The 18,329-nt window shown below is 29.4% G+C and overlaps 2 protein-coding genes and 1 long non-coding RNA gene across 4 annotated transcripts in view; 2 read left to right on the forward strand and 1 right to left on the reverse strand.

The window, feature by feature from the left end:
* The first annotated feature begins 625 nt into the window (after positions 1-625).
* Positions 626-4,804, forward strand: LOC123269521. Its single transcript, XM_044735274.1, has 3 exons — positions 626-788; positions 2,990-3,161; positions 4,237-4,804. The coding sequence occupies exons 1-3, from the start codon at positions 771-773 to the stop codon at positions 4,635-4,637; spliced, it is 591 nt and encodes a 196-aa protein (XP_044591209.1). The 5' UTR covers positions 626-770; the 3' UTR covers positions 4,638-4,804.
* A 2,591-nt stretch (positions 4,805-7,395) lies between these two features.
* Positions 7,396-18,329, reverse strand: part of LOC123269519 (6-phosphofructo-2-kinase/fructose-2,6-bisphosphatase-like) — a 30,902-nt gene continuing 19,968 nt past the window's right edge. For both annotated transcript variants that reach the window (XM_044735272.1, XM_044735273.1), the window contains exons 3-6: positions 15,266-15,426; positions 14,778-15,161; positions 13,010-13,279; positions 7,396-7,898 (exon numbers count right to left, since the gene is read on the reverse strand). In XM_044735272.1, the coding sequence (XP_044591207.1) occupies positions 7,470-7,898; positions 13,010-13,279; positions 14,778-15,161; positions 15,266-15,426 (1,244 nt within the window). In that variant the 3' untranslated portion in view covers positions 7,396-7,469. The remainder of the gene's footprint in view (positions 7,899-13,009; positions 13,280-14,777; positions 15,162-15,265; positions 15,427-18,329) is intronic.
* LOC123269524 lies at positions 9,548-12,250 on the forward strand. Its single transcript, XR_006510444.1, has 3 exons — positions 9,548-9,714; positions 11,674-11,789; positions 12,080-12,250. It is a non-coding gene; the product is annotated as an uncharacterized LOC123269524 (long non-coding RNA).

The following is an 18,329-nucleotide window of genomic DNA, read 5'->3' on the forward strand; positions in this document are numbered from 1 at the left end:
TATATAATTAAATATTGTTATATATAATTATATATAGTTATAGATAATTATATATAATTAGATATGATTATATTTAGCTATTTTTCATATATAACCAATTTATATATAAATATATATAATTATATATAAATATTTTTTCTCGGGTTGGCTAACTGTCTGGCTCAAGAATTGTCCGATTCTATTTCCAAGGCTTGGTCAACTATCTGGCCAAATAATCTTGTCCAAAACTCTAATGTTACTACAGTACTAAAAGTTACTTATTGGAAAATACAAAAAAAAAAAATTCTATTGTCATTAAGTTTTTTATAGTTTTTGTAAAATAAAATTTCAACAAAACTTTGTAAATTGTTAATTTTTTCAAATTCAATATAATAAAAAGTCCTAAAATTTTAAAAAAGTTAGTCAATATTTCTTTCCACCCAATACTTACCCCATTTTCGCTCATACATAATTCATCAAAAAGTTTCGACCGTTATACCCACTTTAATACTTTCTCTCACATACACACGCAAAAGTTATAAGGGTCAACGAAATATGCAGCTGTCGAGGGGGTTGTAAGCCTACAGAGTGGGGGTTCAAGGCACGCGCCAGATATGTCACCCCCGTACTCGTTTACTCTACACAGTATTATTATAACGGTTTATTCTTCGACATATCGGAGTTAGCTCCGCAGTTATTAAAATTTATTTCGATATTTTCAATCATTGTATGGAATTTTCTTATATTATTAATTTATCAATTAAGTATTCAGCAATAATAAATCATTTATCATGAAGAGATCATGTTCCGTAAGTACAAAATTATATTAAATATTCTTCTTTATAGAATTCATACATTTTTCGCTATTCTAATTAAAGTTGTTAATATATAAAAAGAAAAATTTCTGACCAAGATTTAAACTCTGTAAAAGTATAGAGAGAAATTTCAAGAAAATTCTATTACGTGTGATTAAAAGTAATTATATTACTTACAAATTAAACCTGTTACATCTCTTCAATATAAAATAAATAAAAAGTTATGTATAAATAATTACAACACTATACCCTTGGTAATAAGAGACTCATTTATAACAAATGCACTAACTTACTACTATCAAGAATGTAAAAGCATGCTCTCTGAAAAACTTACAAATACAAGATCTAAGTTGCTAGTACTACCAAAAATTAACAAAACTATTTGTACATAGAATGCTTATTATGTAGCAATTAAATATTATAACAAACTCCCGACTGATATGAAAACTATAGATTGTAATAAAAAATTGTTAAAAAAAAAGTTAACTTAAGGTAAAAGCCCCAATTATTGACGCTATAAGAGACAAAGTTATGATTTCATTTTTTTTTAAGCAATCAAATATAAATATCGATGAATTTTGTTTGTGGTAATGTCTTCAGTAATGTTTTAACTAATCAATTTCTTTTTTTAAAATGATAATCAGTGATATTTACTATTACTTCTAACTACTGACTTCCACATTTTTAAAAATATAAATAATGCTGTGAAGCGGGAAAGAATAGGAGTTACGGTAATTATTACGTGAAGCGTTCCACATTCACGTAACAGGATATTGGTAGGAAAGGATTGAGAAAGGAATGTGGAGAGGATAATCTTAATGTGAGTTTATAGAATATGCGAGAAAAAATTATTAGATAGCTCGGACTGGGATTCGAACCCAGAACCTTCCGAAGACATGTCGGCTACTCTACCATTTGAGCTATCCGGTCTATACTAAATTTCCATTCGCTTATTCTATATACATTAAGTCACACATAAATAATGCTGTGAAGCGGGAAAGAATAGGAGTTACGGTAATTATTACTATATAATTAATTTTAAATAATTAAATATATGATCTGGATACACCAATTATTGACGGGTTAAAAAACTGATTGATCTAATTATTGACGTACCGTCACCCCAATTATTGACGCCCCTACTGCACATGCGTCGAATCATTTGGTTATATTGTTATTTATCAAAAACTTGATATAAAGTGATCAATATTATTAAAGTTAATTAATAATAATTTCTGTGAATGAATAATTATTATGAAAAATATAACAATTTATTTAAAAACTTATTTAACACTAAAACACGCCGAGTTATTTGACAGTTAAAAGCCTTGAATATAATCGCGTATATAACGTATTTTATACTTAAAAAAAAAAGGCGTGATAGCGCTGTCGACTGGCTGTCAATATGGGATTCACCATAAAAATTATGAACTAGTTATTGACTCCCATTATTTAAATATCATAAAGCATACAATTAATTTCGATTATTTAATTTTATAAATATTTCATATATTGTTAATTAAAAAAAAAAAATAGATCATATAATTACATGAAAAAATTAATTTAAACTCGGCAGTTAAAAAAAATGCTTTTCTAACCAAAGTTGTTTAGAAAATAGACGCTCGTAAGCTGATTTGATGAACTGGTGCTAACTTTAATTTTTTTTAATAATTAATATTTAATATTTTGAACTGAATGTGATTTTTTTCAATTTTTTAATTAATTAGAATTTAATAAAAATTTATTTGATCGTTATTCTTATTACAGATAGTTTAATATATTTAAAAATAATTTAGGGTGTCAATATTTAGACCTCCGTCAATAATTGGGGCTTTTACCTTACTGGATAAGAAACCTTAATTGTTAATATGCTAAAAAAATGTATTAGAAAATGCGAGTATTTAATTGGATATTTATTTTTCTGATAATTATTTATAATTTTGTATTTCTTTCTCTAAAACTTTATTACTTTTTATACTTATTATCTCTTCGTATTGTATTATCGACATAAATTTTGTAAAAAAGTCTATATATTATAAAACTGTTATTTTTCGTCCTGGTTCTATACACAAGTGTTTTTACACTTCGATAGAATTCTTACCAGATAAATAAATAAATAAATAAAATTTATAATGAAACAAAAAGCTTTTTAGATTGTATAGAAATATTTACTTTAAATTTATCTCCGTTTTCAGGCCCCATGTCTTGTAGAAGAAGAAAAAATAAAAAAAATGAAAATTGATAATCAAAGTTCAAAAGCACAAGAACCAAATGCACGAGAATATTTACAATTGGCGTTGAATAGAATTATTGAAATGCAGCGGAGTGTAAATAACGAAGATTTCGATGACAATACCAGTGAATTAGGTAAGTTTAATTTTTAGAAGATAGTTTTATTTTTTTTTCAATGTTGAATTAATTAGTTCCATTAGAAAATTTATAGTAATTTTAACAATTTAATAATTAGTTTCAATTGATTATGTCATTCACTCGTTGATACCAAGAAGACATTGTCTATATAAAATAATATAGGAATTATGATTAGGTATACCTTTTCTTTATTTTATTAATAAAATATTTTAGATTTTTAATTATTGAATTAAAAAAAATTTTTTAATTATAAAGATTGCATAAAAATACATTTTTGATAGATTATAATATAAAAAATTGGTGCTTTTTATCTTGTCGATTAATTACAACTTTTAAATGATTTTTTAATTTAAAATCTTAACTTAATTATCGATAAGCCTTAACTTAATTTTTGTCATAAATTCTAATTTTTATTTTTTTAAACACAATTTGAATAAATATTCTGGAAAATAAATTTTCATTTTATTTCTTAATTAATTAATCAATCAATAAAATAAATATACCTTCACAATGAGTATCAAAAATTAAAATATCGACGTTCTAATTAGCAAACTGTCTAACTCCATTTTAGAAAATCTTCCACACAGTAAAAAATTTTTCGTCACTGTGTAGAGTGTTAAAATTTGTGTATTGAATATTACGCTCTAAAGTGTAGAATTTAACATTCTCATGTGTTGATTTAATGATTTAACACACTAGAATGTTAAATTCTACACACTAGAGTGTAATATTCAACACACAAATTTTAACACTCTACACAATTACGAAAAATTTTTTACTGTGCATTTGTACGAAAAAACAATTAGTTCAAAATTATTATTACTCTAAAAAACAATTTAATATCTAATAGAGGTAAAATATTTTGATTTGGATCATTTAAATTATTTATAATTAGACTATTGCTACATCAAAATGTTAAAAAATCACCCCCTTAAAAATAAGGAGTTAGACCAATCGCTAATTAGACCATCGATATGCTCTGTGCAGGATTCGAACCCACGACCTTATTTTGTGTTCTTCCAAAATTAAATTTTGGAAACATTAAATAAACTGATAAATTTCATTTTTTAAGGCGACGACGATACTGATGAAAACGTAATGCGTGAAGTGTTAACCAAAGTATTCAAAGATCTACCTGGATCCTCAAAATCTGTAGCATCAATAATAGAACGCGCAACAAAGCCTCTTCCAGCTGAATATAACCGCGTGAGAGCGAAGAGTATACAATTATCTGGTTACGACACTTGCAGAAGAGTGGCCGTCGATTTTATGCAAAATATCGTCAAACACACCCCCAAGTACAGCATTACCGAAAACAATGTTATTATCAACGACTTCAGCCGACAAAATGGCGGCAGGAGATGCGAAACGCTGACAAATGAGTACGAGTTGCGTAATCGCATGCTGACGGGACTGGACCTCCATCTTGCGGTAAAACAACGCGACTACACTATGAGGTTAATGAGGTTTTAATCATTCTTAATTTTTATATTTTATACTTAGTTTTATATTTTATATTTTATACTTAGTTTATAAATTATCAATTTATTTCAATCAACTGAATTTGTAAACGATCTAGTCGTTATTTTATATTCAATTTCTAGTCACATGAAGAATATTTTTTTTTCTAGTCCTTTGTATGTAAGAATTAATTCTTAAGAATAAAATAAATTTTTTTAATAAGTAATCATTTACTACACGATGTTCTCATTTAAAATTAAAATTACAAAAAAATTACTTTATTACAGTTGAAATTTTGATCTTAACATTGTAATTTTATTATTACTATAAAATTAATGTGCGCGCGCAAGCGCGCGTTTGTATATTGGTATGGAATTATATATATTTTTATGCTCATTACGAACAGAATTGGCTTCACATATATTTCATCTCAATTTTATGATAAGATTTACAAAGAAAATTAAAAAAATGATTCAGTTTCTTAAAAATCTCGGGAGATGGCGTTATTAGTACTTTCTCAAGAACTGTACCTGAAAATGGCGTTCTAGAAGTTAAAAGAGCAGGTTTTTTAAATTATAACAATTTTAAACATACAAAGTCAAACTGTTAATTTTATATTTCAATTTTCTATGATGTAAAAAATAATTTAAGTCATTAAAATTACATTAAATAATAATTAATTACTTAATTACAGATATTTATCAATATTGTCTTGAGTTGCGAAAAAAATTTTTTGCACTTAAAATTATGAATTTAAGAATGATGTTAAAAAAGAAAACTCTATTTTAATCGCAATTTAATATTTAAAAAACCTAGAAGGTGGCGCTCATAGTACTTTCTCAAAAACTATACTTGAAAATGGCGTTTTTGAAGTAAAAAATGCGGAATTAAAGAAAAATCTATATTCTAATCATAATTAATATTAAAAAAAAATTATAATAAAATTAACTGAGGAAATAGTAAACTTTTTTACGTAGAAAATGTTTATTCATTGAATGTATTTTATTATAAAAAGATTTATCTATCATACATTGTTTTATTTATCTTTAAATACTCACTACATGTATATATAATTTCTTATCAATAATTACATCAATATCTAGAACTAACGAACACTTTAATAATAATTATAGTCAATGATCAACAAACAAAACCAAAAAATCTAATTATAAAATGTTAATATAGCCTTAAAAGTAATTTTTTAATTTTCTTATATTAGATTTGCATGTTTCTAAAAATATCGGTAGTAATATTGTAAACGACCTGTCTTCTAAAAAAATATATCACTAATTGTTATTATGTTATATTAATATTTATTATTAATTACTTGTTGTCAATATACTGAATCCAATATTCATAAAATTTGGGTCATAAATTTAAACTTTTAACTTTTTTGCATGAAAGAAATAATTTTCAAAAGCAAGTTTCAAAATTTTAAAATTAATTTGCAACCAAGCTTAAATTAAAAAAAAAAATTGCGTTGTGTGATTATAAAAATCAATAGGATTAAATATATATATATATATATATATATATATATATATATATATATATATATATATATATATATATATATATATAATTGGCACGATGAAAAAAATTTAACTTATTTTTTAAAAAAATTATCAGTGCTGCAAGTGTATATAGCAGAGTAATTTTTCTAATATTTTTTACTGCCATCACTGATTTTTATCACTTTTTATGGATCTAATGTAATGTTATTATAAATACCTTGACACATTAATTGAGAATAATGTTTAATTTAGTGTAACAGAATATAAATTTCGCGATAATTTGTTCAAAATGTATTTTTTACCACGCAGTCAGCTCAGGCCCTTTACTGAAACACTTAAATCTGCCGAAATAGTAACACGTGTGACGTCACTAGTGAGTTGCTCGGCGAAACTGACATCTACAAGTCAAGCGAGATACTATTTTATAATTCTCAACGCCGGTGAAGTTATAACCACACTAAATATGTGGTATCACGGTTTATAACTCAAAAAAACGTTAAAATAATTAAAATTCTGCGTTTGTCAAGTCAAATAACGATTATTGATGAAACAAATCAGAGTTTTATTAATTAAAAATGATTTATGAAACTCGCGTTTCAATTATAGCTCGGTAGTGTTAGAATTTAGGCCTCTGAGCCGCCATTTTTACGGTTTTCGGAGAAACAAAGTTATTTTTTCATCGCTTCAGAGTTTTTCAAAGATTTTTTTCACTCCATCATAGAACACGCTACTAAGTACAACTCTGTTGATTTTAATAATTAAATCGCGGAAAAATAAAAAGATTTTGAGAAAAGGAAATTTCTTGTCACAATTGCAGCAGTTCGCGCCTAATATTCAAACTTCTAAGTACTATTTTCAATGTTAAAATAATAAATAATTGATGAATAATCTTACAGAAAATAACAGACATCTGACAATATTTTATTTGTTTAAAGTAAATTGAATAATCATCAAACTCATACGTCAATTATTGTAATCAGTAATAATAATGAATTGAAATGTTTATAAAAATTTTCTTTCTGCGTGTTTAAATATTTTTATAAAAAACAATCAAACAATTTTTTTTTTATTTGCAAAAGAAAGAAGAAAAAAATATTTCTCGAAATAATTTATAGTATTAGTTTAAACAAGTGAATTATTAAAAAGATTTCTTCAACAATTTATTTGTTCCACCGCAAATCAAATGTCAGATATGACTATGCTGTGATTATCATAATTAAAAGCAATAATATTTGTTATGGTTTTATTTTTTGTCAACAAAAGTCGAAGAAGAAGAAGGAGAAGAAGAAGAAGAAGCCAAAGAAGATGACTCCTTCTCGTTTATTTGTTTTCAGTGTTGTTGAACAAGGGAAGGACCGTTTCCAGGGTTCCGCCAGGGGTCAGGGATGTCGTAATGCGCTGGAACAGTTCTCAGCGCGTCGTTGTCAGTACGGTTTGCGCTGCAATTTACCGGCTTGTTTCTCGTTGTGTTAACGCACTCTATAGGCAGCTTGATGAACTCTATGCGATAATTGAATCCGCAGCTGGACACCCGGATTATCGTGTGGAGAGGAACCTCCATGTAGGGCAGTTCCTCTGGCTTTTTGTCCATGAAGTATCCGATCAGGCAGCGAAGAACTGCCTGGTGAGATATCACTAAGATGTTGTTCGACTGCTGCAGTTCCGCTATCACAGGCTCAACTCGCTGCATTATGTCAACGTAACTTTCTCCCCAGGGGTATCGGTAACGTAGTTTGTCTTGGTCCCGCCAGGCGAATTCCTGCAAGCAATTTCGTTTTATTATTATAATTTATTTTATTTGGCAGGATTTATATCAACAAATCTTTGTGTCAAAATGAAGAATTAAAAATTTTGGTAAATCTGAAAGGGCACAACTCATAATGCGCTTTTAATTTTTAACAAAAAATTTATTATTTTGATAATTGATTATTATTAATCCCAATTTTCGCAATTTTTGAATATTTTCCAGTAAAACTGGTTCAAAAAATATTTAATTTCGAAAAAAATGTCTTTTTTCAGTTTTTCGTTTACACACTAAAAAAAAAAACAATTAACTAGAATCAAAAGAAAAATTCTTAAACTACTAGCCATATTAAAGCAAATTTTAAGGGAGTTGGGAAAGAACGGATAGGGGAAAGGGGGGACCTACTCAGTGGGAATTTTTCCGTAATTGAAAAAATAATCAGACAGCCCAGCCTGGGAATCGAACCCAGATCTCTCGGTTACGCGCCAAGGGCTCTACCAGTTAAGCTATCCGAGACAAGTACTGACTACTTTATTCAGTCACGTATAGGTAGTTTAATACCAATAAATAATTTTGAAGAGTTACATTGTCTTGAATCAAGATGAAAAATTATTGATTCAAGTAAAATTTACTTAAACCAAGAAAAATTTCTTAGTTTGGAAATTTTTCTTCTTAAATCAAGAAGATGAAGTTCTTTAAAATTATTTGCATGATTCAAGTAAATTTTTTTTTTCGGTGTAAATTCTTAAAAAATGAAGTGTATTCAACGTTTTTTTTCAAAATTTTTCTTTTCATATACTTTCCAAAAAAAATTTTTTTTTCAATTTTTCTGTCAATCCTTAATTTCAAAATTTCAGAGTCGTTTTCTCAAAATCATGCATACTCTTAATTTTCCTGAAAATTTTTTATAAAAAACTACTATATTTTCAGCAACTTTTAAGCCTGGTCCGAAAAAAAAAAAAAAAAAACAATTTTAGATAGACAACTTGCGAATTTTTATCCAAAATTGTTTTTTTTTTCTTTCAAATCAAAAAAACTTTTTTTCAACTAGAAAGTAACTGTGAGAAAAATTTTTATTTCTTCAGCCAAGAAATAAAATTGTTTAAAATTTTCAATAAATTAATTTCTTACCATAACATTGCTCATTTTTTTGAAAAGAATTTTTTTTTCTCATTGTATAAATTACTTTTGAAAGACAAAATATCAATTGTCTTGACAAATTAATGATGCGAATCTTCTAATACAAGAATAAATTCGCTCAATTGTATTCTTAAAAAATTGTAGTGTAACAAGTTACGTTTTTAATGAACAAATTTTGTAAAAAAGTAACTAAGCTATCCAGTTATTACAAAAAAAAACATTATTATTTGCATTATGAGTCGTGTAATTACTATCGGATAAAAACTTTATTTGACTTTCAGAAATCAGTTAAAACGCATTAGGTTGAATCATCTTTGCTTTCTTAGCTGTATGTGTACGTGACTACAATGAATGATTAACAATAATGTAATTAGTGATGTATGTAATTTGATTCCACAGGTGACGTTAAAATGTATGGATTTACGTAGGAAAATATCTCTCGAGGGCTTCAAGCATGAATCATTACGTTTATCATCAATACTAGAGTAGTAAATTATAACGTAAATATCTATCATATGGTGATATAATCATACTAGAACGATAACAACGTACGATTCAATGATGAAATTTTTTCGGTTGTAAACGAAATTTCGATGATTTAACTATAAATATTCGGGAGAAAATCCGTTAGGGTATCAGATGTTCAAGTGAACTTGGAAGTTTCGTTTGGTGAATCGAAAAGAAGACTAAGGTAAATTTTCTTTATAATTATTTTTCGATCATGATTTAAACTGCACTGATAAACAACTAAGGTACCGGCGGGTAATAAGGCCTAGCTAAGGGAGATTTTGAAAAAAATCGAAAATATTGCATTTAATTATTGAAATGTAACGTTAATTTTTATATTAATACATTAGCTACAAAATATAATGAAGTAATGGTAATTTTCACCATAAACAAACACAAAATTGAATTTTTTCAAAAACCTTGCGAATAGGCCTTATTTTACTACGGTAGGGTAATAAGGCCTGCGGGTTAAACATAATGGAAATAGTTATACGAAAATAAATAAAATTGGTATTATAGATCAATCATCACTTAAATTTAGCAACAATACTTCTTAAGATGTTGATAAAAATTAGAACAATTCTTCTAACCCGTTATCACCTATTCGGTCATTTTTATGCTATTATAAATCTAATTTCAAGTGGATGGAAATTTCCATCTTCACTAACGATTTGAGACAATTCGTCTTCGGATAGTTAGGTCGATGGGTAACCATTATGGGTAACCTTTATTCTCAGTAGCTTTCCATCGTTAATACTTAACATATAGTCGAACAGATACTAGCATTCACCAGCTAACTAGTGTTCAAATTCGATGGTTACCCATCGACCTAACTATCCGAAGACGAATTGTCTCAAATCGTTAGTGAAGATGGAAATTTCCATCCACTTGAAATTAGATTTATACTAGCATAAAAATGACCGAATAGGTGATAACGGGTTAGAAGAATTATAATAAATCACGGTTGATAAAATTAATAAAAAAAAAAATTAGAACAATGATTTTAAATTATTAACTATAAAATTATAAAAAATGTTTACCATTTACTCAAACCGTTTTTTAGAAATTTTTCCGCGCTACTTTAGCATATGACGGATGATGAAATATAGAAGACAGGGAACATTGTATCGGGACTCTATAAACTTGTAGCGACATTTCTATGCTAGACGCTTCTACTAGAGAAGCCTTTAGCGCAAGCGGTTATTTTAAATAGCATTTCACTTAGGCCTTATTACCCGACAGGCCTTATTACCCGCGGATACCTTAATTGATTCAAGATAAATTTTATTTACAAGACAAAAAAAAATTATTAATCAAGAATTTCTTACCCTTAATTCTACTTTTTATTTCACGGAATCTGATACAGAAAATTTAATACTGAAAAACAATTCTTAAAAACTAAAATAATTTCGTTTTCTTTTTAGAATTTTGTATTTTTCGTTCAAAAAGAAGTTTTTTCATTTAAAATACCAAAAAAATCATCTTAAAAACTAAATTTTAACTTCAACATATCCAAAAAAGTATTCAAGACTTTTTTTATGGGATAGAAAGTATCAGAAATCGGATAATTTTTTGTTTTCAACGGGATTCTTGAAACAAGTCGGTAATATCTAGAACCGACGTTGTATCTTGATCCTCAAGGAAGAAATTCTTGGGCGAAATATCAGTGTATCTTGTTTAAAAAAATTGAAGTGCTTTGTTAGAGTTGAATTGTTCTGGAGAACTTTCTTCTGATCCTCGAGTTTTGATTTATTGATTCGCGATTTAACTTATTTAATCAAAAGAACTTAATATCTTGACGAGTGAAATGTTGAAGAAAATATTTTTGATCTTGAATCAAGTAGTTTTTTTTTTTTTTCCAGTGTACAAACTCACTATTTATGACTTATGAAGACTATAAAATTTACGATTAAATTTATTATACAACTAACATAAAGTTTATATACATTTTTAATTATCATTAAACTATATATTTCTTTAATTGTGGAAAATTAGTACGTTCGTTCCAACTCATTCAATGAATTATTTTAGACTTAATAATTATTAATTTATCAATTTATGTAGAAAAAATTACTTTAGAAAAATATTCGCACATAAATATTATCTGATCCTAACTGTAATTAATTATAAATTTATGTTTCAGCACTAATAATGTCGAAAGTACTATTTATTCTCATCGCTCTTTGCATAATTGCTACTATAATTATGCCCCAAATTGTCGAAGGAGCCCACCGAAAATGCAAGGGATCCGGCGCTCCGGTAAGTTTCTATAAAATTTTTTTATTCCACCGAGAAAAAAAAATTCTTTTGAAAAAAATGAGCATTGTAATAACAAATTAATTTGTTGAAAATTTTTAATAATTTTATTTCTCAACTGAAGAAATAAAAATTTTTCTCACCGTAACTTCCTTGCTAGAAAAAAGTTCTTATGATTTGGAAAAAAATATTTTTAGATAGACAACTTGCGAATTTTTATCCAAAAATTTTTTTTCTCCCAAATTTAGAAATAATTTTTTCTAAACTATGATTAATGATTCAAAATTTTTCAGTGCATGTATTCCATGGAGTGCTGTTCAAGAATCTGCATGAAAGCAGCCAAACCATACAAAACTCTGTGTCGTTAAAATCATCTTACAATTACGATCTTCATCGTTTATCATTGATTAATCAGTATTTAATTAATTCAATTATTAATTTATATAACTAAGAGAATAAGGAAAATTTTGTCTTTGCTATATTTTTATAATAAAATGAGTTTTTTAAATTAAATGGAGTATCATTGAAAAGTTCTTAACCTGAATTAGTGCCTATTCAATGTTTTATATGTTTTTCTAAAATAGTTAATTTACTATAGTAAGTTTTCAAAGTAGTTAAAAAAAAAGTTTGGATAATCCAAGAGTGCACGACTTATAATGCTCATTTAATGATTAAATATTAATAAAATAAAGAATGTGAAAAAAAGTATATAAAACAGCTAAAATAGCACGGTAATGCGCAAGCGCCTCTAGTGGGATAAATGTACACAATATATATATAGATATACAGTCTTCTGGTTTTTGTTTTATTTTATTAATTGTACATAAACGACACTGAATTACCTAGCCATTCGCATTCGGTGTCCTGCAATTCTTGCAAAGAATTAAAAAAAAAAAATTCAACTCAATTAATGGATTTTTTCGCAAGTTACAGTGTTTCCGGAGTTTCATACATGACGGATAGGAAAATTTTTTGATCTATTTTGATGTTTTTATCCGTTTATATTGCACTAAATCAATTTTTGAAAAGTGTCAAATTAATCTCCATTAAATTATCTTGACAATAATATGCAAAATATTATGATTCCGTGAACTAACAAGACTACAATAATAAAAATAGTTGTTGAAATGAGGCGAAAAAAATTTTTCAATCGTAAAACACTCTCTGATGCTCCGCATTATGAGTCGTGCAATAAAATAAAGTAATTATAAAATAAAACTTACTTGTGGATAATGTTCTTGCATTTCTTCATAAGAAAGCCCTTCGCAGACACCAGCATCTAGTTCATTAAGCGCCGCAACATGTTCCTGCGGCGCTTCGATCCCTCGCGCAGTCGCTATTGTCCGTCTGAGATGACTGGTGAGCACTCTAAGGTCTGGGATCTTCATCGAATTGATCCTTGTGGCCAAAGCTTGGGCGTAACGTTCTCCACGGGCGCTAAGAACTGCGTCGCCGCCGATTTTTCCGATAACATTGTACTCGCTTTCACCGTGCTGTAGCAAAAAAATCCAAATTCACATTTTTTTTCGTTAAATTTTCGCTCCTACACAGAAAGAAAAATTTCTTGACTGGAGAATAAAATTCTTGGCTCAAGAAAATTTTCTAGTGCCTGAAGGAAGACCGAAGTTGTGTTGGCCGAAGTAAAAATTTTTCTTTAAATTCTATTCTTGGTAGAAGTCATTTTTTCTTAATTCAAATTATCATGAATACTTGGTACAATAAATTTTTATATTTGATCAAGATTTTTAGATACTTTAGGGAAGCAGCGCCACCTACTTCAGCTGAGAACAAAATTTTCTCACCTTGAGAAAATTTTTCTCTTGAATATTTGATGCCCATTTTATATTATTTTAGCGCGCAATTATACATATTGAATGAAAAAATGATGAAATATTATTTGATCTTCCCATTTGACATGTTAATCAATAAAAATATTAATGAAAATTTACTTTTATCTTTATATTTAATTTTTTGGAGCAAGAGAGAAATTTTCTCAAGACAAGAAAATTAACTTCTATCAACAACTAAATTTTTTGGAGCAAGAGGTTGAATTTTCTCAAAACAACAAGATTTTCTTGACTTAAATAAATTTTCTTGGATCAAGATACGTATTTCTTAAAGCAAGAGAACTAATTTTGTTGGAATAAGTGAAATTTCTTGTCAAAAAAAAAATTTTTTTGTCGCTCAAGAAAATAATTAGGAAGAAAAATATTTTCTTGGCTCAAGTGAAACTTTTTTTCTGTGTAGTCATTAGTCATACACAGATAGAAAAATTTCTTGATTGGAGAGCAAAATTCTTGGCTCAAGAAAATTTTCGAATGCCTGAAGGAAGCCCGAAGTTGTGGTGGCCGAAGTTAAAATTTTTCTTTAAATTTTATTTTTGGTAGAAGTAATTTTTTCTTAATTCAAATTATCATAAATGCTTGATACAATAAATTTTTATATTTGATCAAGATTTTTAGATACTTTAGGGAAGAAACGCCACCTACTTCAGCTGAGAACAAAATTTTCTCACCTTGAGAAAATTTTTTTCTTGAATATTTGATGCCCATTTTATATTATTTTAGCGCGCAATTATACATATTGAATGAAAAAAAATGATTCAATATTATTTGATCTTCCCATTTGACATGTTAATCAATAAAAATATTAATGAAAATTTACTTCTATCTTTATATTTAATTTTTTGGAGCAAGAGAGAAATTTTCTCAAGACAAGAAAATTAACTTTTATCAAGAACTAAATTTTTTGGAGCAAGAGGCTGAATTTTCTCAAAACAACAAGATTTTTTTGACTTAAATAAATTTTCTTGGATCAAGATACGTATTTCTTAAAGCAATAGAACTAATTTTGTTGGAATAAGTGAAATTTCGTGTCAAAAAAAAAAATTTTTTTGTCGCTCAAGAAAATAATTAGAAAAAAAAATATATTCTTGGCTCAAGTGAACCTTTTTTTCTGTGTAGATCAGAACAACATCGATCGCTAACTTACCCGAGAAAAGTACAGAGTATGAGGTTTAGCAGTGACACTCCCAAGATACCCTAGAACACTGGTCTCAACATGTCCGGTGATCTTGTGAGCGCGCATCTCCAAACTGACGGTATCGATGGTGATCCGGGGATAGTTTTTCTCGTCCATAGGTTCCCAGGCGTGGACGTAGTGAGCGACCTTGAGCTTGAGATCCTCCGCAGCTAAGGAAGGATCCATCCCCAAGAAGTCTACGTTGTGCTGAATCACCTCCTGGTAGTTTCGCTCCAGGGCTGCAGGATCCTCGCAGATGCATTCGACGAAGAGGATCCGGTAGCCCAACTGCTGGGTGAAGTACTCGAACACCTCTCGGCGTTGCTCCTTAGTCACCAGGCAACCGTCCAGGATCTTAATGTGTGTTCAGAGAAAATATAAACAAAACTGCTCTCTCTAAGTCATGAAAATAAGTCATGACTTTTTAAAATCTTTAAATTTGCGTCTGTTTTTCTTACAGCTACGGTGTTCCCAGATGAAAGCCATCCGGCACAATCCTGCATGGCGTCGCGGGTTGCCAATAGTCTTAGTGCCGAATTTGCCGCATGGTCAGGCCGGAAAAATTCGTGAGTGCCATACAACTCCAGTTTTTTACGACGGTAGTCGCTTACTCGCATCACTGAAAATAAAATATTAATATTAATTGATGCTCTAAAAAGAAAATAATCACTGATCATTTAAAAAAATTTTTTTAACAACTATTTTTACATAATTACATAAAAAAGTGGTTTTTAAGCGCTCGTAGTGCATATTTTTTCAAATCACTACCGGGGTAAACACTATACTTTAATAAAAATCCATTTTTGCAATATTTTTAACTTCCCGCTACGAAAATCGAAGATTTTCAAAAATCAGGAAGTTATTGTTTTCACCCCGTTTTGCAAAAACCGAGTTTTCATCAGATCTCGACGTTTGAAGGTCACAGGAAGCTTCTCTGACTATCCCCGCGAGGTTGTCACGGCGTCTGTATGTATGTGTGTGTGTGTGTGTGTGTGTGTGTGTGTGTGTGTGTGTGTGTGTGTGTGTGTGTGTGTGTGTGTGTGTGTGTGTGTGTGTGAAAGTATGTGAACCGCTTATAACTTTTGAAGGGCTTGACCGATTTCATCGCGGTTGGTGCCATTCGAAAGGGCTTGACCAAACTTAGATTTTGAAAACTATTTGGACCGATTCAGATTAATAGATTTTGAGAAATCTTCAAAAAACTGAAAAAAAAATTTTTTTCAGTTGTGGTTTTTTTCAAATGTGGTTTTTTTGGAATAACTTTTAAACGGCTTAATAGTTCAATTTCAAAAACTAATCAGCTCTTAACCTCAAAAAACCACGTCGATCGCCACCAGTCCGGTCAAAATCGGCTGATTCGTTCGAGAGATATCGTGAACGAAAGAAAACCGAAAAAAGTGTTATTTCGGAACAACTCCAAAATTCCTAGCGCGATCAATTCAAAATTTGAGATTCTTTGTGAGGCTTAAAAAACTGCGTCAAATGCTGCCAATTACGTGAAAATCGGTTTATTCATTGAAAAGTTATTGCGGTTTAAAAATTCAAAAAATAGTGTCATCAAATCCCTATCAGACTTTTGAGCTCGAAGAGCTCAAAAGCATAGGAAAACAATCTCTTTGAGCTTGGAGAGCTCAAAATAACCCATAAATTGTATTTTTGAGCTCGAAGAGCTCAAAAACGCCATTGGTGCACTTTTAAGCGCCTAAGTATGGAATTAGCGGGAAGTTGCAGGGATGGCCTTCAGGGTCAACCGTTTTCCTAATTTTTTTTTTTAATTGATTCATTATTTACTTGCGAACACATGAAATACAAACTGTAGCTTGAAGCCGTTTCGTCTAATTACAATAAATTTTTTTTGGTTGGTCTCAAGGAAAATTTTGTTGTCTTTTAGCAGTCATATGTTATTTTTTGTTCTAAATACAGCTTTAAGGCAGCTGAAACTATATCCATACTATAGCATAATACTGAATGTCGCTAATGTAGTCTCGATGTTTTTTTCTCCGATTCACGCGGAAAAATTCAAATGAACTTGAGTTTCTTTTCTTTTTGTGATTAATATTTTATCTACTTTAAAAGATTTATAAATAACACGAGCGCTTAAGGCATGCACATTTGGATTATCCAAACTTTTTGTTTTTTTTAACTTATTCTAAAAACATTTTTCAACACACTCCTACTTTTTTCCAATTCTCTCGAGAGAATTTTTTAATGTAATAAAAAATAGTTGGAGAGACCGGACATTTTACATACTTTAAATGAGATATGAGCCTCAAAATCGCGAACTTTGTTTTTAAATATCTCGCGATCTAAACGGTCAAAAATGATAAAATTTTAGGAATTTATAAATAAGGCTATTCTGAACCCATGAAAAAAATTTCAGCCGAATTTGTCGAAGAGTGGTTTCATGCTGGAACTACCTTAAAGAAGCTAACGGCATAAAAACAACGAAACTATAGCACTAGTCAGCACAACAAAACGCGCTATCCCCTCTCCGCCTAAATTACAGGAGTGGGGGCTCGCTAGTTCTCACTCCGCTCTCGGCTGTCTTACGGTCAACATCGTTGTATCTCTCTAGTTTGTCTTTTACGCCTTAATCGACACAATATTCGTTTAAAAAATAATTCTAAAATATCTCAATCATTAAATTAAAATCAATCTTTCGTATCACTAAATGTTTAATTTAAAATTTGTGTGATATAATTTTATGTAAAATTTGTACTTTTTTAGTTCGTTTTTAAAGTCAGCTTTTAATTTCCTCAACTCCTTCTTAAATTTTTCCATTTGTTCTTTCTTGATTTCACCATGATTCTTGTATGAATCGACTTTCAGCATCAGGATCCCATAATTTTTCTCACAATATCCCGCGAAATTATTAATCAAATTATTTCTAATTTTCGCGACCTTCTCCCGGCTGCTGTAAGATTTCCACTTGAGATCTTTAATCCTTTCTCGCAGTTCTTCGCAGTTGTCTTTTTCCTCCCGAATCGGGGAGTTCAGCGCATCAGCCTTATCCTTGATCACCAAGACGTCCTCATACAACAGCAACCCTTCCTCTTTCGACAAAAGAGCAAAATCTATTTCAAGCTTAACGACAGAAGAGACCTCTCGATTGCGCAAACAGAGGCAATAGCAGTACATTATTTCGCTAATTAGCAGTTTATTCTTCAAGTATTTAAACTTCTCAAACTTTTCCGTGCTATTTATTGCGGGGTACAAAGTCATGTACTCAAATGGCGTTTCATTTCTCAAGAATATCTTCAATTTTTCTTCAGTTCTCGCGATGTCTATCAAAATATTTTCGTAAGCTCGCTTCAAAGGTACCATTTTGTTGTCTTTGGCCCACAGTAAGAAGTAATGTAACTGCAGGAATTTGGGAAACTTAACGGTGCTCCAAAATTGCTTATCAAATGTCTTGGGTTCGTCAGCTACCTTCTTTATCAATTGGTAGTCAGCAGGTGGCTCTAGTGGTTTACGGCTCTGGTTCTGGCGCCACTTCCGAAATTCTTTCCATCGAATTCTATT

This window comes from Cotesia glomerata, linkage group LG7 (assembly GCF_020080835.1).
Source record: "Cotesia glomerata isolate CgM1 linkage group LG7, MPM_Cglom_v2.3, whole genome shotgun sequence".
NCBI lineage: Eukaryota > Metazoa > Arthropoda > Insecta > Hymenoptera > Braconidae > Cotesia > Cotesia glomerata.